The 26,249-nt window shown below is 38.8% G+C and overlaps 1 protein-coding gene across 1 annotated transcript in view; it reads right to left on the bottom strand.

The window, feature by feature from the left end:
• The window catches only part of gbe1a (glucan (1,4-alpha-), branching enzyme 1a), a 235,988-nt gene that overhangs the window by 129,726 nt on the left and 80,013 nt on the right, over positions 1–26,249 (bottom strand). Inside the window, exons 6-7 of the mRNA XM_017681944.2 lie at positions 16,999–17,089; positions 10,924–11,133 (exon numbers count right to left, since the gene is read on the bottom strand). Coding sequence (XP_017537433.1) covers positions 10,924–11,133; positions 16,999–17,089 — 301 coding nt within the window. The remainder of the gene's footprint in view (positions 1–10,923; positions 11,134–16,998; positions 17,090–26,249) is intronic.

Genomic DNA, 26,249 nt, shown 5'->3' with positions numbered 1-26,249 from the left:
ATTCATATCTTGAAGCCATGCTGAGCTTAAAATACGAGATTTTAAATAATTATTGACCTTGAGATTTCACCAGTTGTTTTAAGACCAAATTTGAGAAGATGCTAATAAAAACCAGATAGTAGTATGAAAAGAACCCCTTTTCAAACGTTTGCCAGAAAACTATTTTTTGGTGTTGTTTTGTGCACAGCCTTGTTTTTGTTTTTGCCATGCTTTTGTCATTGTTTGACACTGAAACAAAGAAAAAGTCAAAAATGCTGATCTGAAACTGTCAAATCAATTCAGTGTGTAACTCTAACAATGTCATTCACTGTGTAACTATGAAATTAAACATGTAATTGCACAATTACAAGGGAAAATAGTATAGGGTATGTACAATGACATAGGAATAGTGTAGAAACATTGTAATAATAATGGTAATAATAACTCAAAATGACACTCAAATTTAACTCAAAATGATGAGTGGTGCGAATTTCCATGAACAAAATGAGAAGAATCTTACAGCACAGATGAGCTATCTTGTTTTAGGTGTAGGTGTAGTGAAGAGGACGTGTTGTGGATATTCTGTTGGATGAAGTTTCTACAGAGCAGCTCAAATATAAAGGGCCCATATCAGTACATGAGGGAAGTAATATGTAAACAATGCCAAAGTTGACAAGACAAGACTCATGTGACACTGCAAGCAATAGAACACTAGAGCCCTGATGTTATCATGAATAACAACGTTGAGCCTTCGATTGCTTTTATACAACAGTTAAACAAAGTAAGGAATTATTAAATTGGGCTGTGAATGTGGTGTTTAATATGTTTTAATGTTAGCAATTCCTTAAACCAAATTATAGTTCCTTAACACGCAGCTTGTTGCTACGCCCGAGTAATGAGCTCCGCTCACTCGCTGCACAGCTGGTAGTTCATTCTCCAGCTCCACACTGACCGACCGACAGTTTGGGAATTTAGTGTAGTCTCATTTTCAGAGTCTGACCAAATCGGCTGTCGGTCAAATGAAATCTTGAAAATATCCATTTTCTGTTTGTGCACAAAGTAAGAAGCAAAGACGTTCAAATAGTTGGAGCGTCTCCCACAGCTGTCAAAAGTTGTTGCTTAGCAAAGGCGTCTCAGCGGAGTGATACAGTGTTTGTAAAAAACCTGTGATGTTATGGCAAACTGTCAGCTTCTCAGATATCTCAATATTAGAATGCTTCTCAATCAATCAGCCTGTGTAGACGGAACTAACTGTTGTATAAAAAAAAAAACAAAGTCTTCCCAACTGAACATGACCAAAACATGACCCATCTGACATCTGGTACAATTTTTGTCATTCAAAGGTTTCATCCATAAAGCATGTCAGGGAGTCATGAAAAGCCTGTGAGCTGATTTAAAGTGAATTATGTAAGTGATGAGGCATATTCCTAGATGTAAAATTACATCCCAGTTTGTGTAAATATATGCATGTAGGTCCATGTTCCAGACTTTTACTGCACCTAGAGGTGAATTCTTAAACTGAATAAACAAGTCATACAAATATGAGACTAAACCTTAAGAAGATTCATGATTCCACAAATGATCCAGTGAGTGATGATTTTCTATCTGTGTTCCAGGGAACCCCATACACACATAGTGGAGAGCATAGACTGAGACGAGGTGCTAGGAGTAGAAAAGAGGTTACACAACTCTTGAGGAATAAAGGACAGGGATGCCAAATTATCATCCAAAATAAAGCTATTCTTACTAGACCAGGCAGAGTTTGCCTGTTCACCCCATGTCTGTGTGGGTTTCCTCCTTGTGCTCCAGTTTCCTCCCACAGTACAAAGACATGCAGTCAGGCCAATTGGAGACACTAAATTGCCCCTAGGTGTGAGTGTGCGTGGATGCGTATCTGTCTGTCTGCCCTGTGATGGACTGGAGACCTGTCCAGGGTGTTCCCTGCCTTATGCCAAATGAGCACTGGGATAGGCTCCAGCAGCCTGCCTGACCCAAGAGGATAAGTGGCTTAGTGAGTGAGCAGACCAGGCGGATCAAAGAAATAGCTTGGAACCCATCAAAAGAAAATTGTTAAATAATTTGGGAGATGACTTGTGCAGTTTCATATTACACTGAAAAAACGTAGCAGTAAAGTTCCTTATCTCAACGGAACAAGTGATAATAGCACCATATCTCAGGAGAGAAAAGCATAAAATCTTATATTACAGGGAATCACTGCGAACCAAGAACTGAAATGGAAATTTGAAGTAATGATCATTCGAAAATTCCTGTTAAATTTATTAAGAAGATATTAAGTGTCATGCCTCAGTCGGACTCCGACGCCATTTCCCAGAGACTGTCTGGGGAGATCACATGACTCTGGACAATCGCCTGTGTCACTACCAGCACGCACAGTCCCCTGATTATTGAGTAAACACACCTGTGTAGGTTGACCTACTTATTTAGTATTTAAGCTCGGGCTGTAGGAAGAATCGTTGCAAGGTATTGTTTCTCTCTCAGCGCATACTAAGCATTGTTTCCGATTGTCTGTGCTTACATGTTATGACCCTATCTTTGTTTATACTGACTGTCTTTTTGCTACACCCTTCTTACTTTTGCCGGCTGGGTTTGTTCTTCCGTGTTTAGACTTAGAGCTTGTTTATCAACTGCGATTTTTGTCTACTCCTTGGTTTTTGGACACTGTGTTTTCTATCGTTTTGGATTTGGACCATTGCATGTTTTTGACCATTCTCTGCTGCCTGAGATATTAAACTTTGTTTGCCTGTTCATCCGCATTCGTCTGAATCCTGTCGCCCCGTTGCATTAAGAAGCATAGCTGTGTTTTCAAGTAAGAACAAGGTTAAGATCATTTTTAATGCCTAAATATAAAAAATCTAATTTTGTATCTCCAAATATCTAGAAAAACTGAAATTGCCATTGTACCTAATAATGGGCATCATAATAGGCTTGTCCTAGTTTATCTTATATCTTAATGCAAAGCCTTTCAAAGATTCCAAATTACTGGAACTTGCTGTAAAAAGATAAATTAGAACATGTAAATAAAAGGATGAAACTGTAGCATGGAAAAAAAATGCTACTATGAAAATGCTATGTCTTAGAATTTAAAATATGTATTATAATCATGCAAATATACACTTCTGATTCTGATTTGGTATAACAGCCACCCTAAACCACACATACGTTAGAACAGAGCTAAACGTGGCTCATGCACAATGACTCAAGGCCTCTAACTTCTTAAGAGTGCCCTCATTAGTGCTCAGACTGGGCAAGTTTGGTTAGGAACAAGCTACTGGGTTGCTCTGTTGTGTGTTTTGTAGAAGAGCATTATGTAAGGCTTTGTTTCGCTTTGATGCACGTCAAAGCCGTTATCTAGAGGCAACAACAGAGGGGCCAGTCTGGGACAGCTGAATTTAAATGGGGATGAGACTGAGGTCTTGATACAGTGACGCTATGGGTAAAAGAGGAGCTCAGATAGTTACACATTTATCACTCACATTGTCCTCATCAGAATGGTCCATTTTAAACTGCAGAGCTATTGACAAACACATAACTTTAGCTTCAGCTCGACAAACATCTAAGGCATTTAAATGAGAGAGCTGTAGAGAAAGAGAGAGAGAATGAGAGAGACAGCAAAGGTAGGCAAAGCCGCAAATGAGGCCCACTCATTTACAGACATACAGACGCCAGCAACAACAGCAGGCCACAGATGAAAGACTTAAAAGAAGAATCGATACATTACTGCCACTCTGCCCGTCCCCCCTGAGTATCAGAAATAATTGGTGTGGACAAACACAGTGAGAAAAACGAGAACAAAGCCTTCAAAACAAAAATCTGAAAACACAAAGATTAACAAATAATACAGCATAAATAAATTAATTAATCATTATGGAAAGCTTTGAAACACTATGGCCTATTGTCCTTTCATTTTTTAATGGCTGAGGAGCCTCATTTAGCTGATTCTCATTCTCTACCTAATTTAACCATTCACACACTGCGCTTCAGCCTGATTGAGGTGGCCATTGTTGTGGCAAGAACACCAAGTAGGATGTGAAGAAATAGGCCAATTTTAAAGGTTAGGCAAGGTTTGCTTTACAAAACCCTTGTTTAGAAAACTCGAGCGCATTTAAAGCGGACACATCCCATATTTTTCTTGTATTTAATTTTTTTCCCCCAGGTGCCATGTGCAAATCAAACCACGTTCACTTTTGTTTCATTCACCGATTTTACAAATGAACAGTCTGAATATCGTTTTAACTACGAAGTCTGTTTTTGAGCACTACTATTTCGAAATATTACAGGTACTACAACAAAAAGAGACTGATAAAGTCGGATACCTCTGCAAACACACAAGGATGCAGTCCGATGTGAAGCCTGACCACTACCCAGCCAATAACATTTTGTGAAAATGAGTTAACACATCCTCTAAAGAGAAGTCTGGAAAATGCACAATTTATTAATATTATTATTATTATTATTAATATAATTTTAATATTATTATATTAAATTTATTTGCTGAGTTTAGCATACTACAACATCCCACTACTGGCTCGCACAGCCGTGGGTGCACAAAAGGCTCCCAATAAGGAGAGACTTAAATACTGTAAATAGTTGTAAATGCCATGTACCTAAAGGGTCTTTGTGTGTTGTTTGTGCCTTGTTATGTTTACACCTGTTTTCCACCTGTGTCTTGTGATCCCTCATGTTATACAAGCCCCGTGTTTGCCCTGGTCTGTGTTGGTCTTTGTAGGCTTGTTTGACGTGTGGTATGTTTTGCTTGCTCTGTTTGAAGTGTAGTATTTGGATCCTGTGTTTATGTCTGAATCTCGTTGTCTGTGTATTGGCTATTTGAACCAGGACCGTTTCGACCACGACCTTGGATTTGCCCTCAATAAATCTCGCTTTTCTCAGCGCATGCGTCTGCCTCATCGCTCCACATTACAATAAAATGTGCCACAACTCTTACAAAGGCCACATTTCTTGTTTATTTTTTCCAACATGTTACATTCAGTAAATAAACAGTAACTGTGCCCTAAAATGTGCAGAAGTTCTCTGTAGAAGGTACTTTTTTCACTTAGAAAATCAAGTGGTGCCCAAATGTTGCATACAACTGTATATAATTTACTAAATACTAAATCGAAGTTTCCCAAACCCAATGTGGCTTAGCTTGAGCTACACATGAGGTCAGAATCTCCATTTTCCATTTGTTTCAATTTCCATTTGTTTCAGTAATGTCTGTTTCATTCATTTATTTGAACAAATTCATATTTTGAATATCATTCTAACGTTTTTAGCTATTCCTGTTTTGAAATGTTACTGTGCTGGTCATATTCCAACCTCTCTTTATCACTTGAAATGAAATGAAACAGGCTTTTTTTTATTGTGCTTTTAGGACTGAATCTTGAAGATGACCTCTCCTGATTTACTGTCCTATCTTGTGCCTCCAAAAGCACAGAAGTTGAAACCAGTGGCATAACTACCAGTGGGATAGAAGGCATTTGCACAAGGGCACATGGTAGAGAGGGTCGTGTGGTGACTGGCCCCCAGAATGTTTTGATTGGGCCCTTCTATGCTAGGACTGCTCTTTGGGAGTTCTGGGAGATTTTCCAACCTATAGTCTGACCTGTCAGATGGACCGCCCAGGCCAGCTGCACTAAAGATGAAGGAACTACAGCACAGTGTAGCCACATGCATTAATATGTGAACACCAAACCCCTGGCACCTCTTCCCTCTGAACTCTCAAGACTGGTTTTCCTAAATCATATGCACGGTGTGCACATAATAAACACTATTAGATCAGAGACAAGTAGTAGTACCAGCTGGTGAGCTAACTTAGCTAGTCAACAAGCCTAAAGCATTGTAGTTTGTGTTCAAAACTACACAAAATGGATAAAAAGAGGAGAGAAGTGAGGACCTGAGAGAGAAAGAGTGTGTGTAATAACAAACCTTAGCAACAGAACATGTCAGTGATTAGTTTCCTCTACTTACTCACCTGACCACTAAGCTAGGCAGAACTGCTGTAGACTGTTTACCTCTATCAGGAAATGAATTAATCCACCACCAGCTGAGATTATCTCTGTTATTGATGTTCAGATTCTATCTTACTGGCATGTTTAGTGTCTGCTAACAAAATAAAAGCTTCTAATGTATTCAGCTCGCAACTGATAAACAGTACCCAACAGGACCATCTGCAATCACAAGTAACTCTTCTGTAGACATTTGGAGTTTCTGCACATTAGAGGTACCACTGAACGTTAACTTCACATGTTCCAGCTTTTAAAATATTTTGGCATCAGAATTTTAGAGGAGAAGAACCAGAGAAAGCCAAAGGAAAGGAAATTATCTTTTCATTGAATAAGGCAGAAAAAAAACACTGAAATACAGCTGGAATAACTTCAATCCATGGTAGACGCTTAACCCACACTAACTAAACCCATAGCTCAGCACTGTAACACACACTAACCCACGGGTGCACAACTCTGGTCCTGGAGGGCCAGTGTCCTTCACAGATTAGTGATCTACCTGCTCAAACACACCTCATTACATTAATCTATTAACATCCAGGCTTAATGGGTGTGTTTGAGTAGGGAAGCCTCCAAGCTGTATTAACCCAACAAACAACAACAACAACAAATGTCTATTTTAACTGGGAGAGTGCAGCACAGCACTGAGCACCACACTTTTCAATTCTCCTTCTGTAACATGGAGAAAGTGGCAGTCGCCCAATTTCATATGAAATGGGGCATCATTTACAATGGAATGTTTAAGTGACTGAGCTGATTATGGTGCTGTCATACCTCATGGATGGGGTACCTCATAGGCTGGTATTTGGTGTCTTATGATACATTCATAGGACGTAACAGTTTGCAGTCACTTCTTATTGTAAATAAACAATTTTATAACATAAAAAGTCTCAAGCCTCTGAGAAAATGATTTGTAAAGTATTTATGTGGGTGGTATGTGTTCATTTTTTCCAAAAACACTAACACTCGAATAAACACAAACACACAAATTAACAGTCCATTGTGATTTGATGTGTGTTAACCATTTCACAGAGTTCTACTTGAGAAAATACAGTATTTATATATACCATCCAACACCTATTTTATCTGATTGGCCCCTCATTAAATTAATAAACTGTGCTGCTGATGGAATTGAACAAATCAATATAATGGCTGGAGTGGACCAAGAAGCCCAAACCAATCTTGTTTTATTCGTCGAACTTCTATAAAAAATAACTTCACTTACAAATAATATATAGCAATAGCAACAGGCAGTCTGACAAACATGTAAGTTAAATGCTAGTGGGTGGGGTGGAAGGCCTTGGGAGTATCAACTCTTTTCAGACATACCAACGGCATAAAAATGCAAATTACTTCATTTATTGCACTGGGGCCCATAAGATTCTAGCCTCCGGCTGAAACACGCCTTAAACTTCAACAATGGGTGGACCTAACTGATATAGACAGAATAGACAGATGTATTTAAATGCATCTGTATCTGCAGGAAAATCTGTTTTTCCATGATTTCCAGTGAAAATGTAACAAAATCTTTTCCATGATATGGACTCTACAGCTTTGATGATTTGATTTCCCTTTGGAAAACGGAGTCTTATATAGAACAATAATGTACTAATTTGTGCAAATTAAAATCATGCACATATGTAACATTCCGTATCACAGACCTAATGCATATATGCAATGACAAAATAAAGAAAACCATTTGACGTGAATCACAATGCGGCATCATGAGCTGATTTATTTCCATCATGTACCACAAGCGAAGCAGTTCACTCAGTCCTCATGTAAAACACTTCACCACCGCTGAAGATAATGCCAATGTGCTAGCACTAACAGGATACACAGAGCTAACTGACAGCTTGTGTTAGGCCTGAATGATGACGGCCATTTTTAATGCTTTGGCTCTCGAGCAGTACGTAATTTTGCGACACTGAATTATCAGGCCAGACAAGAGCCATGAGAGAGGCAGGAAGATAAATAGGAGGGCGCAAGCGGCGGAAAGGTATACGGCTCAAATCAATAACAAAGATATGGCTAAAATCAATGTTCATTCACAGTGGTAACCGCTAGACAGCACTATCATTTCAGTGGCTGAAGCATGACCCTCCAGATTCAAACATCAACAATGTGAAATCCCATTAGCAGGCAGGGCAGAAGGGGGCGGCGGTGTGATGGCAGATGGAGTTGAGCCATTATGGGCTGTGAAGTTAGCCTGTCGGCAGATGTGTGTAGAGCCAACAGGGGGGACTTTTCCCAGCGCTCAAGATAAGACATAACTACAGTCATAAGGACTGTTCAGTTTAGCTCAGTTTTTCCAGAGCAGGATCTTTAATGTAGTTTGTAAGGGATGTGACGATATCCCTGATATGGGATAAATCCGACTGATATGGGATAAATAATTTGTTCGGTTTTCCCAAACTACCTGAGATAGAATGGGAAGGTCAAAGCCCAGATGTTCACTGTTGACTGTTGTGCAACAGGTAGTCTACGAGGCCAGATTTCTGCCTTATCAGAGACGTTTGGTGGGTTTTGTCGCTCAGTGTTGCAAAAAACCCTTTACTTTGCTAGGAAAAAGTGCAAATCTCAAATGGTTCTTTTTGTTTTATGCGTAGGGGCAGGCATGGTTAATAAGTGTTGCAATAACAGAAGACTCACACAGTGATAAGCATTAGAAAACATGCAAAAATGACCTAAGTAGTTATTAAATCATGGATCCTCAAACTAGAGGTTTCAACCAAGCCCCCACCTTTTGCCTCTGAAAGTATATATAGTGGTGCTTGAAAGTTTGTGAATCCTTTAGAATTTTCTATATTTCTGCATAAATATGACCTAAAACATCATCAGATTTTCCTAAAAGTAGATAAAGAGAACCCAGTTAAACAAATGACACAAAATATTATACTTAGTCATTTGTTTCTTGAGGAAAATGATCCAATATTACATATTTGTGAGTGGCAAAACTATGTGAACCTTTGCTTTCAGTATCTGGTGTGACCTCCCTGTGCAGCAATAACTGCAACCAAACGTTTCTGGTAACTGTTGATCAGTCCTGCACACCGGCTTGGAGGAATTTTAGCCCATTCATCCGTTCAGCTTCAACTCTGGGATGTTGGTGGGTTTCCTCACATTAACTGCTCGTCTCAGGTCCTTCCACAACATTGCGATAGGATTAAGGTCAGGACTTTGACTTGGCCATTGCAAAACATTAACGTTATCCTTCCTTAACCATTCTTTAGTAGAACGGCTTGTGTGCTTAGGGTTGTTGTCTTGCTGCATGACCCACCTTCTCTTGACATTCAGTTTATGGACAGATGTCCCGACATTTTCCTTTAGAATTCTCTGATATAATTCAGAATTCATTGTTCCATCAATGATGACAAGCCATCCTGGCCCAGATGCAGCAAAACAGGCCCAAACCATGATACTACCACCACCATGTTTCACAGATGGGATAAGGTTCTTATGCAGGAATGCAGTGTTTTCCTTTCTCCAAACATAACGCTTTTCATTTAAACCGAAAAGTTCTATTTTGGTCTCATCCGTCCACAAAACATTCTTCCAATAGCCTTCTGGCTTGTCCATGTGATCTTTAGCAAACTGCAGCATGATTCTAGAGTTTTCCTTTTTAAACATTTAGAATCATAGAAAACATTTTTTGTTATGATATGTATAAAATGAATGTTGCCTACAAGCAACATTGTGAGGCAATAAACAGTAAATAAAGTATTACTTATGCATTCTTTTGAGAGAATATGATAGCGGTTGTTTCTATTTTTCTGGAATTATTTTTTACTTTTTTTATTATTTATTACTTAGTAATATTTTTTATTTTATTTATTAATTAACATTTATGCAATCTTAGTGGCTAAGAGCCCATTCCAGTCAGTTATATCATGTAGCCATCAACATACCATAAGTTATACTGGTGTTAGCAGCTTTTGTTAAATGTTTGTTTTTCTAGGTTTTACTATGGTTTGTGGTTCCAAATTATTGATGTTCAAGATTTCAGTCCATTATATAACATTGCAATGTTGCATCATAATAATATGATTTCCCTGAAAATAAAAGTAAATAGGTTTGCTTGTTGTTTATTTAGCATTTTTAGCTGGCTGTATAAAATTATAAACACTGCTCTCAGAATGTGTATAATGGAGGGGTAAACGGAGGATTTACTTCAGCATTTATCATTTTTTCTCCTGATTAATTCTTCATTCTTTCTCACAAAATACTACGACCGTGCTGGGTGGGTAGGATGTCTCTGGAAGTAGGATGTTTCTTAAGGAATGTTCAGAAACTGCCTGGCAGCAGAGCTGTAACCAGTAAAATCAACCTTACAAACCTTCATCTGCTCTGTAAGTAAACCAGCCATGAATCAGCTCTGACCAGTGCTGTTTCAGCCCTTTCCAACTTTAAAAAGGAGGAAAATCTGACAGGTCGAACCAGAATTCTTACCAAAAGACATACGGTGAACTGCCTGAGCATACTAACTAAGAACATTATTGCAGGGTAAAACTGGGAACTGTACTGTGTAAGAATTTTCCAGGTAACAGCTCACATACGCAATCATGTCTATTTTATGAGGCTCTGCTTTGAACTGCAAAAGCACCTGCATTCACCTTAACTAACACTGCTGCCCCACATGGCACAAATCTGTGCAGGCTTGAGCTTCTCTGATAGTGAATATGCAGATGAAACTGTGATCGACAGTCATTCATGACTCTATCGGCCAATGCTGAACAGCACCAGCCTCTCCAAATATGCCAAGTCAGAACTCCACTGCTTTACCTGCAGAAGTGCAAAAGTAAGGACCAGCAAACTTTTTCATTACTCATCTATGTATAACACTTTCATGGACACCTTATGAATGCAAACGCTTGCTGAGGGATGCTTCAACTAATAGATTTTTCAGCTCTGAGTGGTCCCTCACCTGCCATAGTTAAAGAGCCGGCTGCCCCAGTGCGAATGCTCTCCTCTGGAGCCTGCGTGGAAGAAGCAGGAGTCCGTCCCATCAAAATGATTCAGGCCATCCTCTGTGTTGCTAGACGCATGGCTGTGCACCATGTCCAGAAGGACAGTGATGCCCAAAGAGTGGGCCTCATCCACCAGAGCCTTCAAATCGTCCGGAGTGCCAAAACGACTGAAAAGAAAAGAAACACAAGAAGTTCATGACCTGGTAGACCATCAAACCAGTACTTCAAGCTTTTATCTTAGAGGAAAAGTAGAAAATCAAGCTGCAATCTTGTTTCAGATCTGGAAAAAGTCCTCAAATGTTTTTATGACAAGAAGGTAAAATATTTTTACAAATCAAACAAAGAAGCTGCTGGTGCTCTCAGAACAATGGACAAATGATTTACATTTATGGCATTTGGCTGATGCTCTTATCCAGAGCGACTTACAATTTGAATATTTTACACTGGTAGGCGAAGGCAGTGTTAGGAATCTTGTCCAAGGACTGTTATTGGTATAGTGTAGGGTGCTTAGCCAGGTGGGGGATTGAACCCTAGTCTACAGCATAGAAGACAGAGGTGTTACCCACTACACTACACCAACCACTACTATGATGCTAGACCCATAAATGATCCCAGAATCCAGATCTCAGCATCACTGAATGTATTTGGGATTGCTTGGAATGTGAAAAGCAGAAAATGCAACCATCTTCTAAGACTGAACTTTGGAGGTGTGGAAAAATACTTTGTATTTTTCCTTGAAAAACTACAGCAAGTCTGAAAACGGAAGAACTTTTACGTAATGACTATTTTGACGTCTGTTTGTTTCTTTCTTTTTTCTCATCTTTCACAATTTCCCCTCATGTCTATTACTCTTTCTCTGGTCTTTCTTTCCTTTCTTTGTTTCTTAATAAATTAACAAATAATTAAATAATTGAAGGCGGTCTCAGACTTTTGCACAACACTGGACGTTCTCTGGAGAGTTCACTGGTCTCAATTTCAGTTTTTCTTATTGAAAATACTGCATTGACTTTAACTGAACATTACTTTTGCAGAGTGTGGTATTCATGCATGCTGTATGAAGGGATCATGTGTGTTTTGGTGCATTAGTTCCAGTGCTGTAGAGGAAGGTGGTCTTTGTCAGCAGAACGTAATGGAGAAACACACACAGTTGACAGTGTAGGTGAGGCTAAATGAAACTCTGCTGCGGCAGGAATGAATACTGCTCCACTGAGGAGCTCCCAGGCAGCACAGTGAGAGATGAGCGAGAAACAGTGCAGTATCTGCATGATCAATGCTCTCTGGGATCAACACTGACCCGCTCCCAATATTCCTCCACATTCTCTCCATACGCCCCACAGAAGCTATTACAACTGCTCCTCCCTATACGACAGAGACGAGAAACTCTGTAAACATCCTCTCTCTCTCTCTCTCTCTCTCTCTCTCTCTCTCTCTCTCTCTCTCTCTCTCTCTCTCATCCTTTTGGCATTCCATCTTTTCTCTTTCACTCTCTCCTCCTTCTTTATGGCTTGTTTCTTTCTCACTTTTTTCTCTTTCTTTCAACTTAACTGTCTTTTTCTCTGCCTCTCCTCTATCTTTTCTATCTTGTTTTCTCCTATTTTTTCTTTCTTCTCTTTTCCCATCTCTCTTACTCTTTCAGTTCTCTCATTTATTTTGCTTTCTCTCATGTTTGTCTTTGCTTTCTCTCTTCTTTTTCTTTCGACACTGCCTCTTGATTACCTTTTCTCTCTCGCTTCGCCCTTTCTTTCTCTTGACTCTTGCTTATTCTCTCTCATCTCTCTTTTCTCTTTTACATTCTCTTTTCTTTTTTTCTTTCTCCACTTCTCTCCCTCCTTCTTTCCCCACCTCTCTCTCTCTCTCTCGAGCAGTTTTAAACGTGTGCGAGTGATCAATCAAGAGTGAAATGACTCTGTATACATTACACTCTATCTCGCCTCAGCTAGGGTGGCTCCGGCAGCCTCGCACACAGAAGAAGAAATAAAAATTCCCAATGAGTCTGTCATATTTTATTAGACTGAGAAGGCCACTCACTCCCTTCATCCAAATGCGCCATTTTCTTTCATGAGGGTTTATTTATTTTGGAGGCCCAATTCTCTTTTTTTCGCTATTGTTATTTATCTGGACTCTCTTCTATTTGTGGATTAACTGCAAATGTGTTTACTGTAAGATTACTGCCCTTGTCAGACTGGCTCATCCTGAGTCAGTGGCTGGCACCGCGCTTCGTGCTCCGCCGCTGTGGCCGAAAAACACTCCAGCGCACACCCGAGTTCGCGCACAAAATGAAAAGCATTTAGTTATTGTCACACTCTCACACTACCAGGCCCTTTAGAAATAACAGCAATAAATAAAATGTCAGCAGGGCGCGGCATGGGGGACTAATGTGTTTTGGTGGGGAGAGAGCGATGCATGCAGATGGAATCAGTGTAGCTCTGGGGCCCTGAGGTGAGAATAATTACCTTTAAAGCTACAATCAGTGGGATTTTTAGCGCTACGCCAAGGTTACCCTGCTCCATTTACATATAACAATACAAACACCTTTACTGGGGGGAGAAATGCAGATCAATATCATTTTATGGATTAATAGCTGCCATTCTATTTACACCTTACGAGCATCTGCAACAAGGCACAGCAGAATCCTATCTACAGCAACCCAGACAGCTGAACAATGATCTATACTTATAATGTACTGACTCAGAAATACTTACTTAACTCAGTCCTCTCCAAAAACTACACTTTGTACAGTGAGGACCACAGAATGTGCTTTGATTGGTTTAATCCTGACAGACCTTGGCATAGTAGATACGCCATGGTGGTATCGATGGGCAGTAGTAGACAGTAACTAAGTAAATGTAAGTTACTTATGTAGTTTTTTCGTGTATCTGTACTTTATATTTCCATTTTGGGCGACTTTTTACTTTCACTCCACTACATTTCCAAGTCAAATATCTTACATTTTACTCCACTGCATTATGTGCAATCTGTCGTTCCTTTTGGCTTCTGTGTATAAAAACATCACGTCAAAAATAAAGAAGTGTGAAGCAAGAACACCAATTATGGTACAGCACGAACTTTGTTTTGAGCTTGTTTTGACCTGTTGGACATACCGACCCAGTGCAAGTATATGGTTCAACGTCAGTGCAGTGTCTGTTCATTCCGACCTTCATACCATCAAGGACTCCACTTCCTAGAATCCCTCTGTCAGTCATGAGACTCTTCCAGCCAATCACAAACCACCTGTATATATACCTGTCAGTTTGAACCTTGTCTTTGTGAAGTATTGCCCTTGCTTAGTCAGTGTATATCAAGCCGTTTGTTTTTCTGATTGCTGTTCCATGTTTGACCTTGCTTGTTTTTTCCTGTTTATGATTCTCGCTCCTGTTTTGGGTTTGTTGTTTTTGTGTATGAGTTTTCTCTGGTTACGACCCTCGCCTGTTTTTTTTAGCTATGCCTATGTATTTTGTCTTACAAGGTTATTGGTTATTGACCTGGTCTGGCCTTAACCCTGTTTATCTCCGTTCAAATAAATCTTCCAGGTCTTTCCAAAATGCTTGATTGGAAATCAGAGGGAAAAAGAATGAACCAGATTCAATACTGTAACAAAGTTTTTAATAAAAAGCTTTGCGTTATGATATGGTATTTCATCCTGTGGGGTAGTAGAGTGTTTGATTAGTTTCAGCATGATAGTCTGCTTTTAGATACTCATTTTAAGTATAGTGTGTCAATTAAGAATAACTAATTTTACAGCTTAGTACTGTTAAAGAAAAAAATATCAGGTATCGGCTGATACTCAAGATTTCAATATTGGTACTGGTATCTATTTCACAAAAGAAAAAGTAGTAGCATGCCATCTGTAGACACTACCACTGATACATACATACATATTATATATATATACACACACACACACACACACACACACACACACACACACACACACACACACACACACACACACTCACCAGTCAATTTATTAGGTACACCTTGCTAGTAAAAGTTCCTCAGAGATTTTGGTTGGTTATTTGAGTTCCTGTTGCCTTTATTATCTCAAACCAGTCTGCCCATTCTCCTCTGACCTCTCACATCAACAAGGCATTTTCGTCCACACTATGCAACATTTGGGGCTCCCTTGGTCAAATTACATGCTTTATTGAAAATAGGTTAAAACTTCGTCTACAGAAAAAAAAAATCTGCAAGTTTAAATGCAGTTTAAAGTTTATCATTTACTGAATTTAATGCATTATTGCCAAATTTAACTTATTATTGCACATTTTATAAGTTGTTTATACATAACCATCCATCCATCCATCCATCCATTTTCTAAGCCGCTTCTCCGTCAGGGTCGCGGGGGGATGCTGGAGCCTATCCCAGCAGTCTTCGGGCAAAAGGCAGGATACACCCTGGACAGGTCGCCAGTCCATCGCAGGGCAGACAGACAGACACAGACAGTCACTCACACACTCACACCTAGGGGCAATTTAGCATGTCCAATTGGCCTGACTGCATGTCTTTGGACTGTGGGAGGAAACCGGAGAACCCGGAGGAAACCCACGCAGACACGGGGAGAACATGCAAACTCCACACAGAGAGGACCCTGGCCGCCCGGCCGGGGAATCGAACCCAGGCCCTCCTCGCTGTGAGGCGACAGCGCTACCCACCACGCCACCGTGCCGCCCCTATACATAACCAGTAAATTTTAATTTTAAAATCTGAAGTACAGTTTCATTTGCTATAAATAAGAAAGCCCTCTCATGCTTCTCATGCATGTTGGGAAATGCATCATAATCTGTTGAACAGGGAGTCTGCAAATCCCATAGTTGGACCCACTGATCATAATGGAGTAAAGTGATGAAAACTGAGGACCACGTTGAATTTTAGCAACATCTAAAGCACAGAGCATGGTTAGCAATAAGAGATAGACATGTTTTTTTCACTTTGGTGTTTTATAAAATTCTGAATATTTAAAGTTTTTTGATATAAAAGATGCAGTGACATATTCCAGCAGTCCACACTCTGAACTATGTTTTGCTAATTAGAAGAGAGTGGGGCGCAAACTAATGGGGGTAAAAGGTAAGATGGGTTTAAACAGGTTCAAGAAGAACACACTTTTATTCATGTTCTTGTATTTCCATAGCAACATCATCTGCAGGTACAAACAGCAGTCAGACAGATTTTTCTCTGCATTCACCTTGAAAAGTTTTTATATCATAAAAATAACTTTTTCATCATAAGTGTTTTTCTTCTGCTGATTTGAGTCTATAAGTCACAGGATTTGCTTGTATATTATTTTAATCTCACTGTAATTTACAACAATCTATCTATCTAAATTTAACATTCAATGGGCTGGTCAAAAATAAATGTGCCATGTTTGAATCTTTTCATTGATCATATTTATTTTTATTATATTTATTATCATTGACTTAATGCAGTTATTTTTATGTATTTTGATTTGAAGGTTTGGTTCAAACAGTATGTAACTGTATGAAATTAATAGTATTTTGCATTGATTTACCAGACTTTTTAGTAACTGTTGCTACTACTCTGCCTATTACAATTAACCCCACCTATGGGACACTTCATACAGATATACATCCATGAATATTTAACACCATTTTGAGCTTTTTTGAATACTTTCATAGTTTAATTTACCATAAAATATAGTTTTTCTGTTGTTTATTTCGAAGAGAAAAGTTCTGTGTGACCAAAAGACTGAATACAATATAAGTGACACAAGTGGTCAATTTTTCATCATATAATATGGACATTACTGGGTTAACACTGTAGCATACTTAACAGAAGAAGAACAGATTGGCTGGAAAATATTGTTTGGAAAAAGCTACTATTCTCTAAAAGCCTCAGCAGAAAGGTTACACATTATTGTGCATGTTTAAAGTGTCTAGAATACAACATCTTTTCAGTGTTTTTGCTGTCTCCATATAAACACCATAATCCAGGAACCAGTCCCACGTCTATGCAGCAAAAGATACCGTTACAAATTCAGTTAGTGTGGAATAAATGATAAAATATATATTATTTACCTGGAGGCTGCAAAGAAGTTTGTGACTTGGTAGCCGAAGCTTGCATAGTAAGCGTGCTCCAAAACTGCCATAAGTTGAATGCAGTTATATCCTGAAGGTGAAAGACGAGGAAAGATTAGTTTAAAACTGTAAAACTAACTTTAAAGTAACATATTGGAAAAGAACTGCTGTATAGAATATTTTAAGTAATTTAAAAGTAATTCATAGTCAATAAAACCAAAATGTGCTAAACATCAATCCTCATAACATCCCAATGCCAAAATACTAACGTGACAGTTTAACATTAGTTGGTCCATTAAATGAAAAACTTGATGTCTTTTTTGGAAAAATGCATATAAACAAAAGCTCCAGTCTATAGAGTTCAAGTCTAGAAAATAAGCTACAAAAAAGGAAATTACTGATGTCATGAAAACCAGCACATTTATACATATTTACCTATTCAGTGTACTGCATTTAGCCCTGCCAATCATCCATTCATGTTAATGCTTTAAAGTCAATTTCAGCCCAGACCACTTTTTGAATGAAGCACAATACAGGGTAACCATTCAGAACAGAGGTCATGTACATATATCAGTCTTAAGCAAAACGTAAGCCTGCATCATTCTAATGCATGAAGAGAGCTTGGTAATACAGAGTAACTATCCTATAGGACATAGGACTTACATTCATACTTGAAGGCTCCATTAAGCACTGCAGTATCCCTATCTGATCTGTGTATATATGTATAAGCATGTTCTTGTCTTGATCATTTTGGCGCAAGGAAATGTTTGAAGCAGGTAGTAAGGATGGCAGAACTTAGTTTTCCTGCAGCTCCTGCTTCTTGTCTCTCAGCAGGGAGGTGTACTGCTGAGCCCCGCAAGGTACCCTCACTGTGCTCTGCTGCATAACACTGCTGGGTGCCTTTTCTAAAGAACATCCTTAAAAAGTTCACTTTCACATGCCACAGTGTGAGCAAGCCTCAGGAACCACAGCTCCTGACACTGCACTTCCCAAATCACAGCTCCCAAGCCTCACACTAAAAAAAAAACCCACAACCCAAACACTGGGCTGGTGTGCCATGTGATGGAGCTGTCCTCCGCCACAATGTATATATATATATATATATATATATATATATGCAAAGACTTTCTAGGTAACGGGGACATTTCATATTCAAACAGAGACACATGCTGTTTTTAAATAGCCTTTATTAATTGAGTGTTATGCTGGTGAACAAGAGCAAACCTGCAGAAAAAAAGAAACAAAACTTATTGGTGAATATGAATATTTTATTATTTGTTCATTTTGATTGATTTAGCAATATAACTAAACATATTATAACCTATAACATTTTTGAAACACTTGGGGAAGGCAACAAGTACTTACCTGTGAATAGACTCCAGAGCAAGGTAGCTATGTTTTCAGCCAGGGAGGAAGACAGTACCCTTTGTCTGCTGAGTTTAATAGTGAATAAAAACCGGAAGTGACATCACAGCACTTCCTGTTTAGCTCTATAAAAGCCCTAGAGGGAGCAGAATGAGCTAGTCTTGTGGAGGAGGTAATGAAATGTGGTTGATGCCCCAAAACCGCTAAAATTGTGATTGAATAATGGACTATTCATACTAAGCTGTATATATTTGTAAATATTTTCTTTTTGGCACTGGATAAATTGCATTCTTTTTTTTTTGGTTTCTTCACTGGGATTCAATAAACACAGACTTTGCACCCCAACCTGGAACGTACCCATGTGTCTTTTCCATTGGACCATCACATGCCATATCTGTAGATATCCCTATAGCAGGGGTGCCAAAACTTTACATCTTGGGAGGCAAAAGTGTTCATTCAGGGCCGAGGCAAAAAGGCAATACCTTTTCTTTTTCATGACACTGCACTGTATTTTACTACAAAAGTACAAAAACTTTCTGTTAGGTTAGTTTAGCTTTCTGGCCAAATCAAATGTCTTAAGCAGGCCAGCTTTGGCCTGCAGGTCACACTTTGGGCAGCCCTGCTCCAGAATGTTCTACCCCATATACAAGGTCCTAGAATTGTTTTTCCATCCATATTATTTTAGATAAGTCTCCCTCATTTACACAGCTCTAGAACGTTCTCCACCCTCACACGGTTTTAGAATATTCTGCCATATTCACATTGGTTCAGAGTGAACAGGGAGAAGAATGCAGAAAAATGTAAATGGAGATGAAAGAATAAGGAAATTAGAGAACAGTGTGAATGGAGTGAACATTCTAGAACAGTGTAAATGTGGGTGAATGCTGTAGAGCAGTCTAAAAGAGCAACATATTGAAGAAGAATATAAATAGGGAGAACATTCTGGTTTATACCGAATGGAAGAGAACTCTGTAGAGCTTTCTGAATGGGAAGAACATTCTAGAACAGTGCAGATAAGGAAGAACAGTCTAACAATCTAGAATAGTGTACATGGGGGAGAATTTTCTAGAATAGTGTGAATGGGGAAGATAGTATACAGCAGCCTAAATGGGAGAACATTGTACACCAGCCTAAAAGGGTAGAATATTCTAGAACAATGTAAATGGGAGAACATTCTAAAACAATGTGAATGGGGGAAAATCAATCTAGAACTATGTGCATTGGGACAAAGGTCTACAACACTGTGAGCGGAGAAGAACACTGTAGAGCAGTCTGAATGGGAAGAAAAATCTAGCATTTTGTCAATAAGGAAGAATTCTGAAACAGCGTGAATGAGAAGAACATTCCAGAACGATGTGAATGAGGAGAAAATCCTAGAACAGTGTAAATGGGGGTGAACATTGTAGAGCAGTCCAAAAGAGCAGAATATTGAAGAACAGTGTGAATGGGAGAACATTCTGGAACAGCGTGAAAAGGAAAGAATGTACACTGTAAATACTAACAACAATCTAGAACAGCACAAATGGGGGGAATATTCCAGAACACTGTACATGTCATATTTTAAGACTGAATCGAGGAGAACATAACAAAACAGTGTGAATGCGGAAACATGAGGAACTTCTCTAGAACAGAGTGAATGAGGAATACCATTCTAGAACTGTGAGAACACCACTGTGTAAATGGGGGTGAACACTGTAGAACAGTGAGTGAGTGTGAATGTCAGAGAATATTGTAAAACAATATGGACTGGGGGAAATTCTTGAACAGCCAGAATGAGGACGAACATTCCAAAACAATGTGAGTGGAGAGAACAGTCTAGAATGGAGGAGCATTACAGAACTGTGTGAACAAATGAAGAACTTTCAGTAATTTAAATTATGTCCCACATAAATGGACTGTTTCTTGTTGTTATTTCATATACTGCTCTGTTATGAAACTACTCTGTTGTATAACAGAGCAGGCAGTGTGTGCACATGCTATCATGAGAACAGTCTACAATGTGAAGCTCCAGCTGTGAGATTGGGATTCAATATAGCATGTTATTTACCTGCCACCAGTCTGACTAAAGCATTCGTCACCAGCAACTCAGCATCAGGTAGAAACTTTCATATTAACAACTCCTACTTTATGTTCACTCTGAGCTCACCTGCTCAGTGTGTCTGATATTTTAAGCCACTTCAGTCTGTTTCATGCACAATATTTGTACAGTCTGTTGTGTCATGGTTAATATCTGCTAATGATGCTTGACTCAGTGTTGGGAAACTAAAGCCTTTAATTTTGACACACGAGGTACATTCTTATAAAAGATGCTTCTTCAAGTCTTCTTAAGTAAAGACAATGTTCTATATAGAACCATAAACACTCAAAGAACCATGGTTAAATGGCTCTTTGCATGATGAAGTGGCCCCTCTAGTTGATGGAGAATGTAGCCTAGGCTGCAGCCGAGGCAGTGCGGGTCCTCAGTAGGACTGTCTCCTTAAGTCTCCGTAAGACTCCTCCTTAGTAGCCTGTTGGTCATATAGATGGAACAGTCCTGGCGAGGTTGTGTGGTGACATCATCAGAGCGGCGCGAAACTCATGAGGGAACTAGTGAGAGAAAAACTGAGCCCGTTTCAGCGCTTGTTGCTTTTTTTTCATGGAAATGGAAGAGAACTGTGGGTAACCGAAGGCCTGGAAGGATACATCTGATGCGTCCTTGAAATCAATCGGGCTGCATTTCTAGGCTGCATATGAAGAACCCTTCACATTGTAATGGCCTGCTATGACATAGCGGCCGAGAAATGCAGCCTAGACTTTGGAACGCAGCTTGTGTGTAATGTGGTTCTATATAGAATTTTGTAAAGAGTTCTACATAGTAAGGATTTTTCTCTTGTTACAAACTTGACATTGTAACACACTCTCCATCAATCTGAAGAACCATTTCAACATGCAAAGAACCAAATGGTTCTTTGAGTGTTAATGGTTCTATGTAGAACCACTGTCTTTACTAAAAAACCTTTGAAGAAATATCTTATTTAAGAGTGTAAGAATGGGACAATACACACTATGAAGGTACTAAAAGGGTTATTTGTGTAGTAGCTTAGAAGAAACACTGTTGGTTTCTGCAAGAACCTTCGACTTCCCCAAAAGAAGGTTTGAACCATCTTTGTAAGTGACATTTTTTTTTAAGTTTAAAGAAACTCCACATTATGTAAAGTTTCTAGGGAAAAAAACAACAAAACTTTAACCTTTTAAAGATTTTTCACACTTGCAAATACCTTTTTCTGGCATTGTTCTCTAGGGAACCAGAAGAGAGCTTCATGGCATCACTCAAAAGTGCTTTGTACTTTTTTGCTAAATGAGCAACATGAATGTGATAAATATGTGTAAGGTGTGAAATGTAAACTTCTGTAAAATGTAAAGAATGTCTTCGTAAAAAAAGTTCTATACCAATTCAAGGTTTGTCCTACACTCAAAAAAGATGGTTCTCAAGGGCTCTTTAGTAAATGGAGTGGTTCTGTTTAGAACCATGAGTTCTATATAGATCCATTTCAACTTTATAAGTTTCTTTGCATGGTGAACTGGTACTATATAGCACCACAAAAGGGGTCCACTATTCTTAATATGTTGAGCTTGTAACAATAGGAGAACTGTTTTTAGTGCCATACAGAACGATTTTGAAAAAGGCTCTATGCAGAACCATATACAGCACTTTCTCCATCAATCTGAAGAACACAGAATTTTTTAAGCATGAAATGATTCTATATAGAACTCATGGTTTTAATAGAACCACTCCTTTTCTTAAGGAGCCATTAAAGAACCTTTTTTTTACGAGTGCAGAATTGTACATCCAAGAATTGTCAAAATTTAAACAGCATGCTAAATGCCTTTACAGTCAAATCTGAGTGAATATGACAAATGTGAATAAGCATTATTAGCTAAACAAAATAATGATTTAGTGGGTGAATTATTGGTATCATTTGAAAGCACTATAAATGAATAATACACTTAAAATTGAGCTCAAACTGAAGTGTGAACTAAATTTCTTCTTAAGCTGAATGTGATTTTTGGTTCACATTCTGTAAAGCTTTCGCAAAACCTCGCAAAAGCTATAAAAGAGTTATAGCCTGGGAGTATGGACATGTAAATTTCCTTCTTAAGCTTTCTAGAAAATTCTGGAAAAGATCTCTAGATAAAGTAAACCATCCTATATGCCTATTGCGCTGTCACCGCACAGCAAGAAGTGCCTGGGTTCGATTCCCCGGCTGGGCGACCAGACCAGGGTCTTGCATGTTCTCCCCGTGTCTGCATGGGTTTCCTCCAGGTACTATGGTTTCCTCCCACAGTCCAAAGACATGCAGTTAGGCCAACTGGACATGCTAAGTTGCCCCTAGGTGTGACTGTATATGTGTGTCTGTCTGCACTGTGATGGACTGGTGACCTGTTCAGGGTGTCTCCTGCCTTCCATCGAATGACTGCTGGGATAGGCTCCAGCTCCCCCCTTGTGACCCAGAAAGATAAGTGGCCTAGAAGGTGTGTGTGTGTGTGTGTGTTTAGCTTTCTTATTTGAACTACAAGTGTGCAGCAGTATATATTGACAATTCAGAGCCAACATTCTGCTTTAGATTTGTGTTTCCTTTCTGCTAACAGCCCAGCTGTACTTTTGTGCACACGTATGTGTTTACATATATGTGTCTATTTGCATTATGCGTGTATGTGTCCAGGTGCCAGTCTCGTCTCACTGTTTCACAGCCACCTACGCCCAGCTCCTTTTGTTCGTCAATCAAAGCAGCACCGCTGCTTTTGTGTGGATGGTAATTAACTCGCTAATCTAAAAAGACGCTTTCTGAGTCAGTGCATCCTTTTTGGTAAAATAAATAAATAAATAAGCAAGTTATCAAAGAAAGTAAATATCAGTCCTGTCATCCAACATTTCTCACACAGCAAAGGTTCTCCACATTAAAAAAGAAAATCTAAAAAAATAAACAGCGCTATTAGATTTTTTGCTGTTACATTTAGGACCTCAGAAATGTAGGTTCATTTTTATGTGACCACTCATCACTTTTTTTGACTGACTCTGTCTTTCCTACAATGGCGAACCCCTCAGGGCCTTATAGGTCTTCAGAGAATGCCTTATGAACTGTGCGATTTAAAAGCAGCATCATTCCTGTTGTATTTGAACTCTGTAGTATTGTCATACTATTTGCTTATGTTACAAATAAAAGGGTCAAATTCTTGCAACTTTCAACTGAAAACTACCCAGTCCGGATTATTTTTCTCCATAGTATTTACACTAGCAGTGAAAACACCACCATTTTTCCAGTTTTATTGACATTTAAGGAGTTCAAATCCAAGATATAACCTGAACAAGCAAGGTAAGCGGAAAAGTACCAGAAGCTAAAAACAACAACAATAAACTGAAAATGAAAAAAAAAAAAATTTTTTAACTGATTATAGAAGGACCTTTTTCAGGGAACAAGTAATTGGTTAAGACTTGACAGCTGTTCTGCAGCTCTCTGTAGGTATAAAAGCAGTATGAGAAAAGACTAAGTTACTGCACCTTCTAAGGCAGTACTTGGACAATACCGCACTGCAAGATAGGAGCAAATTGCTATTTTAATTATGAAAAAAAGGCAATTAAGAAAGGAAAACAGACTGAACAATATAACCTTTAAGTATGTAGGCCTTGTCTTTAGAGAAATAAAAGCCAGGCTGTCAGTGAGTACAATTTCTACACATACACAGTTTTATAAAGGGGTCAGGCTACCCCAAAACTTCTGCTACGTCATCGGCTTCCACCTCGCTGTGGGGTGGATGTTTGCACCTTAACCTCTCTACTTTAACCTCTCTGCACCCCCCATGCCTCTCCCCACTTGCACTTTTGCAGTGCCACCCTGCCAAACTCCCTGCCACCCCGGTAAGATTTTCTAGAATCACTGGAAGAGTTTCTTATGGATCGATAAATCAAAATCTGAAGTCTTTGTTTCATCATGCAGGGTGTTTGCCTGGCATTAAGTAAGCAAAAGGACGATTCCTCACCCTGTTGTGAGAAGATTGACGTGAATTAACAAATCACATTTTGATTTTCAATGAGTGGGACCGGCTTGTGAGAAAAACATCTCTCTAGGACTTCTGGAAGTCTAAGACACATCACTAACTGTGAGCATGAGATGTAGCATGAACAGTGTGATTTAGGCAGATGTTACAAATGGAATAAAAGCAGCTTCATATGAAAGATCTTTACTGAAGAATTGACTGAACATAGTAGTTAATCTAGAACACCAAAAAAAATTTGTCAGGTGCTTTTAACTTTAGTACTAACATAGTACTTAAATCCCATAGTTGTGCATGAAGGGGAGAAATTATCATTAAGCTGTATTTTCCTTGTTTTTGAAATAAACTCAAGGCCTTGCTCTAATAGTCATGGTTCACCATATGAAGACCTTAACCAAACACTTCACTCAACTGCATTATAATTTGAACGTTATTTCCGTTGTGGAGGAGTGGAATAGCACTGCTGCAACAACACCTCCATTACAGCTGAATCAGCTGAAAGCACAATGGATAAGTGTCCCTATGGTGTGTAAGTGCGGCAGTACTTCCGCTGCTTCCAAGAACACCTGAGGACCACAGAGCACTCGCCGCAGTTTTTAATCCCTATAGGCAGAGAGCCCGCAGCCAGGCTGCTCTCTGCTCGCACAGTCCCCTGACACTTCCACGAAAGCTAGAGAGTCAGGCTGTCACACAGCATTACCAGTCCACTTAAAGAGTCCATTAAAAATCTGACAAAGCCTTAAAGGTCTTTTTAGGAAAGGAAATGCAGGCTTATTTGTCCAAATCTAGTCCTGCCCAAGATATACAGCAAATACCACATCTTAAACTACAGAATAAAGGCTTTAAATGAGCCATGGTAACTTGTTTACATGTCAGAATGTATTGTTAATTACCCAGTGCATGCAGCCTACATGATTAAGCTATAAAATTGTTTCATTTATCATGGTTGTGATATTATAATCATGATTCAGTTTATCCACCAAGTCATGCTGAACTAACTTGAATATCACAGCTGGGGTAACAGTGGAATTGTTGGAATTGGAATTTCTGACTCCACTTGGGTGGAGGGGCCCTTGTAGCTTTGTTGGACCATTAAATCTGGGATACTGCAACCCACAAATTTGTGAAACTTTTTTGGTTACAAAGCAAATCACTGCAGCCTTCCAAAGGCTCTGCGTCCCTGATGACTTCAGTCCAAAGCTAACAGCTTGTTCCATATATTTCAACTCAGACTGCTTTGTGAACAAGCTACAAAAGATCAACCAATCAAACCAGTCATGTGTATATATAATAGGGTGCAAAAGTCTGAGGCACAACTGAAATACTGGATTTCTTCCACTTAAACCTCAAAATAAACAACGGAATATTTTTGGATTTTGATAAAATTGTAAAAAGAAATGAAATTTCTTTTTTGATTTGTAAAATAAAAAACTTTTTTTTCCTAGGTCACAATTCAAATGCAACTTAATTTGTCAACCAACACTGAGTATGTTAAGACTTTATAGTCATATCTCTCCCTATCTCTCTGTTCTAATCAGAGGCTTTAGCTCAAATTTGTAGGGTCCATGTCAGTTCGGTGCATGCTATCTTTAAAGCAAAAGGGGGACATACCACATACTTAGAAATTCATGTAAATATTTAAAAGATTCTACTGTGCACTCAAATTGTTATGCTTATAATATTATTTATATAGAAAAACTTTGTAATTAACTAGAAGAGAATGCATAAATAGAAGCATTTTAACTAGAGATTTTAACTAAGACTATACCAGTCTTAAAGGTAGAGTAACAAAAACAGCCTGTTTAATTCATAATAATAAAGAGTTTGCAAAATACTGATACAAAAGGTATTTA

This window comes from Pygocentrus nattereri, chromosome 18 (assembly GCF_015220715.1).
Source record: "Pygocentrus nattereri isolate fPygNat1 chromosome 18, fPygNat1.pri, whole genome shotgun sequence".
Lineage (NCBI taxonomy): Eukaryota > Metazoa > Chordata > Actinopteri > Characiformes > Serrasalmidae > Pygocentrus > Pygocentrus nattereri.
This window is presented reverse-complemented; position numbering and strand designations above follow the sequence as displayed.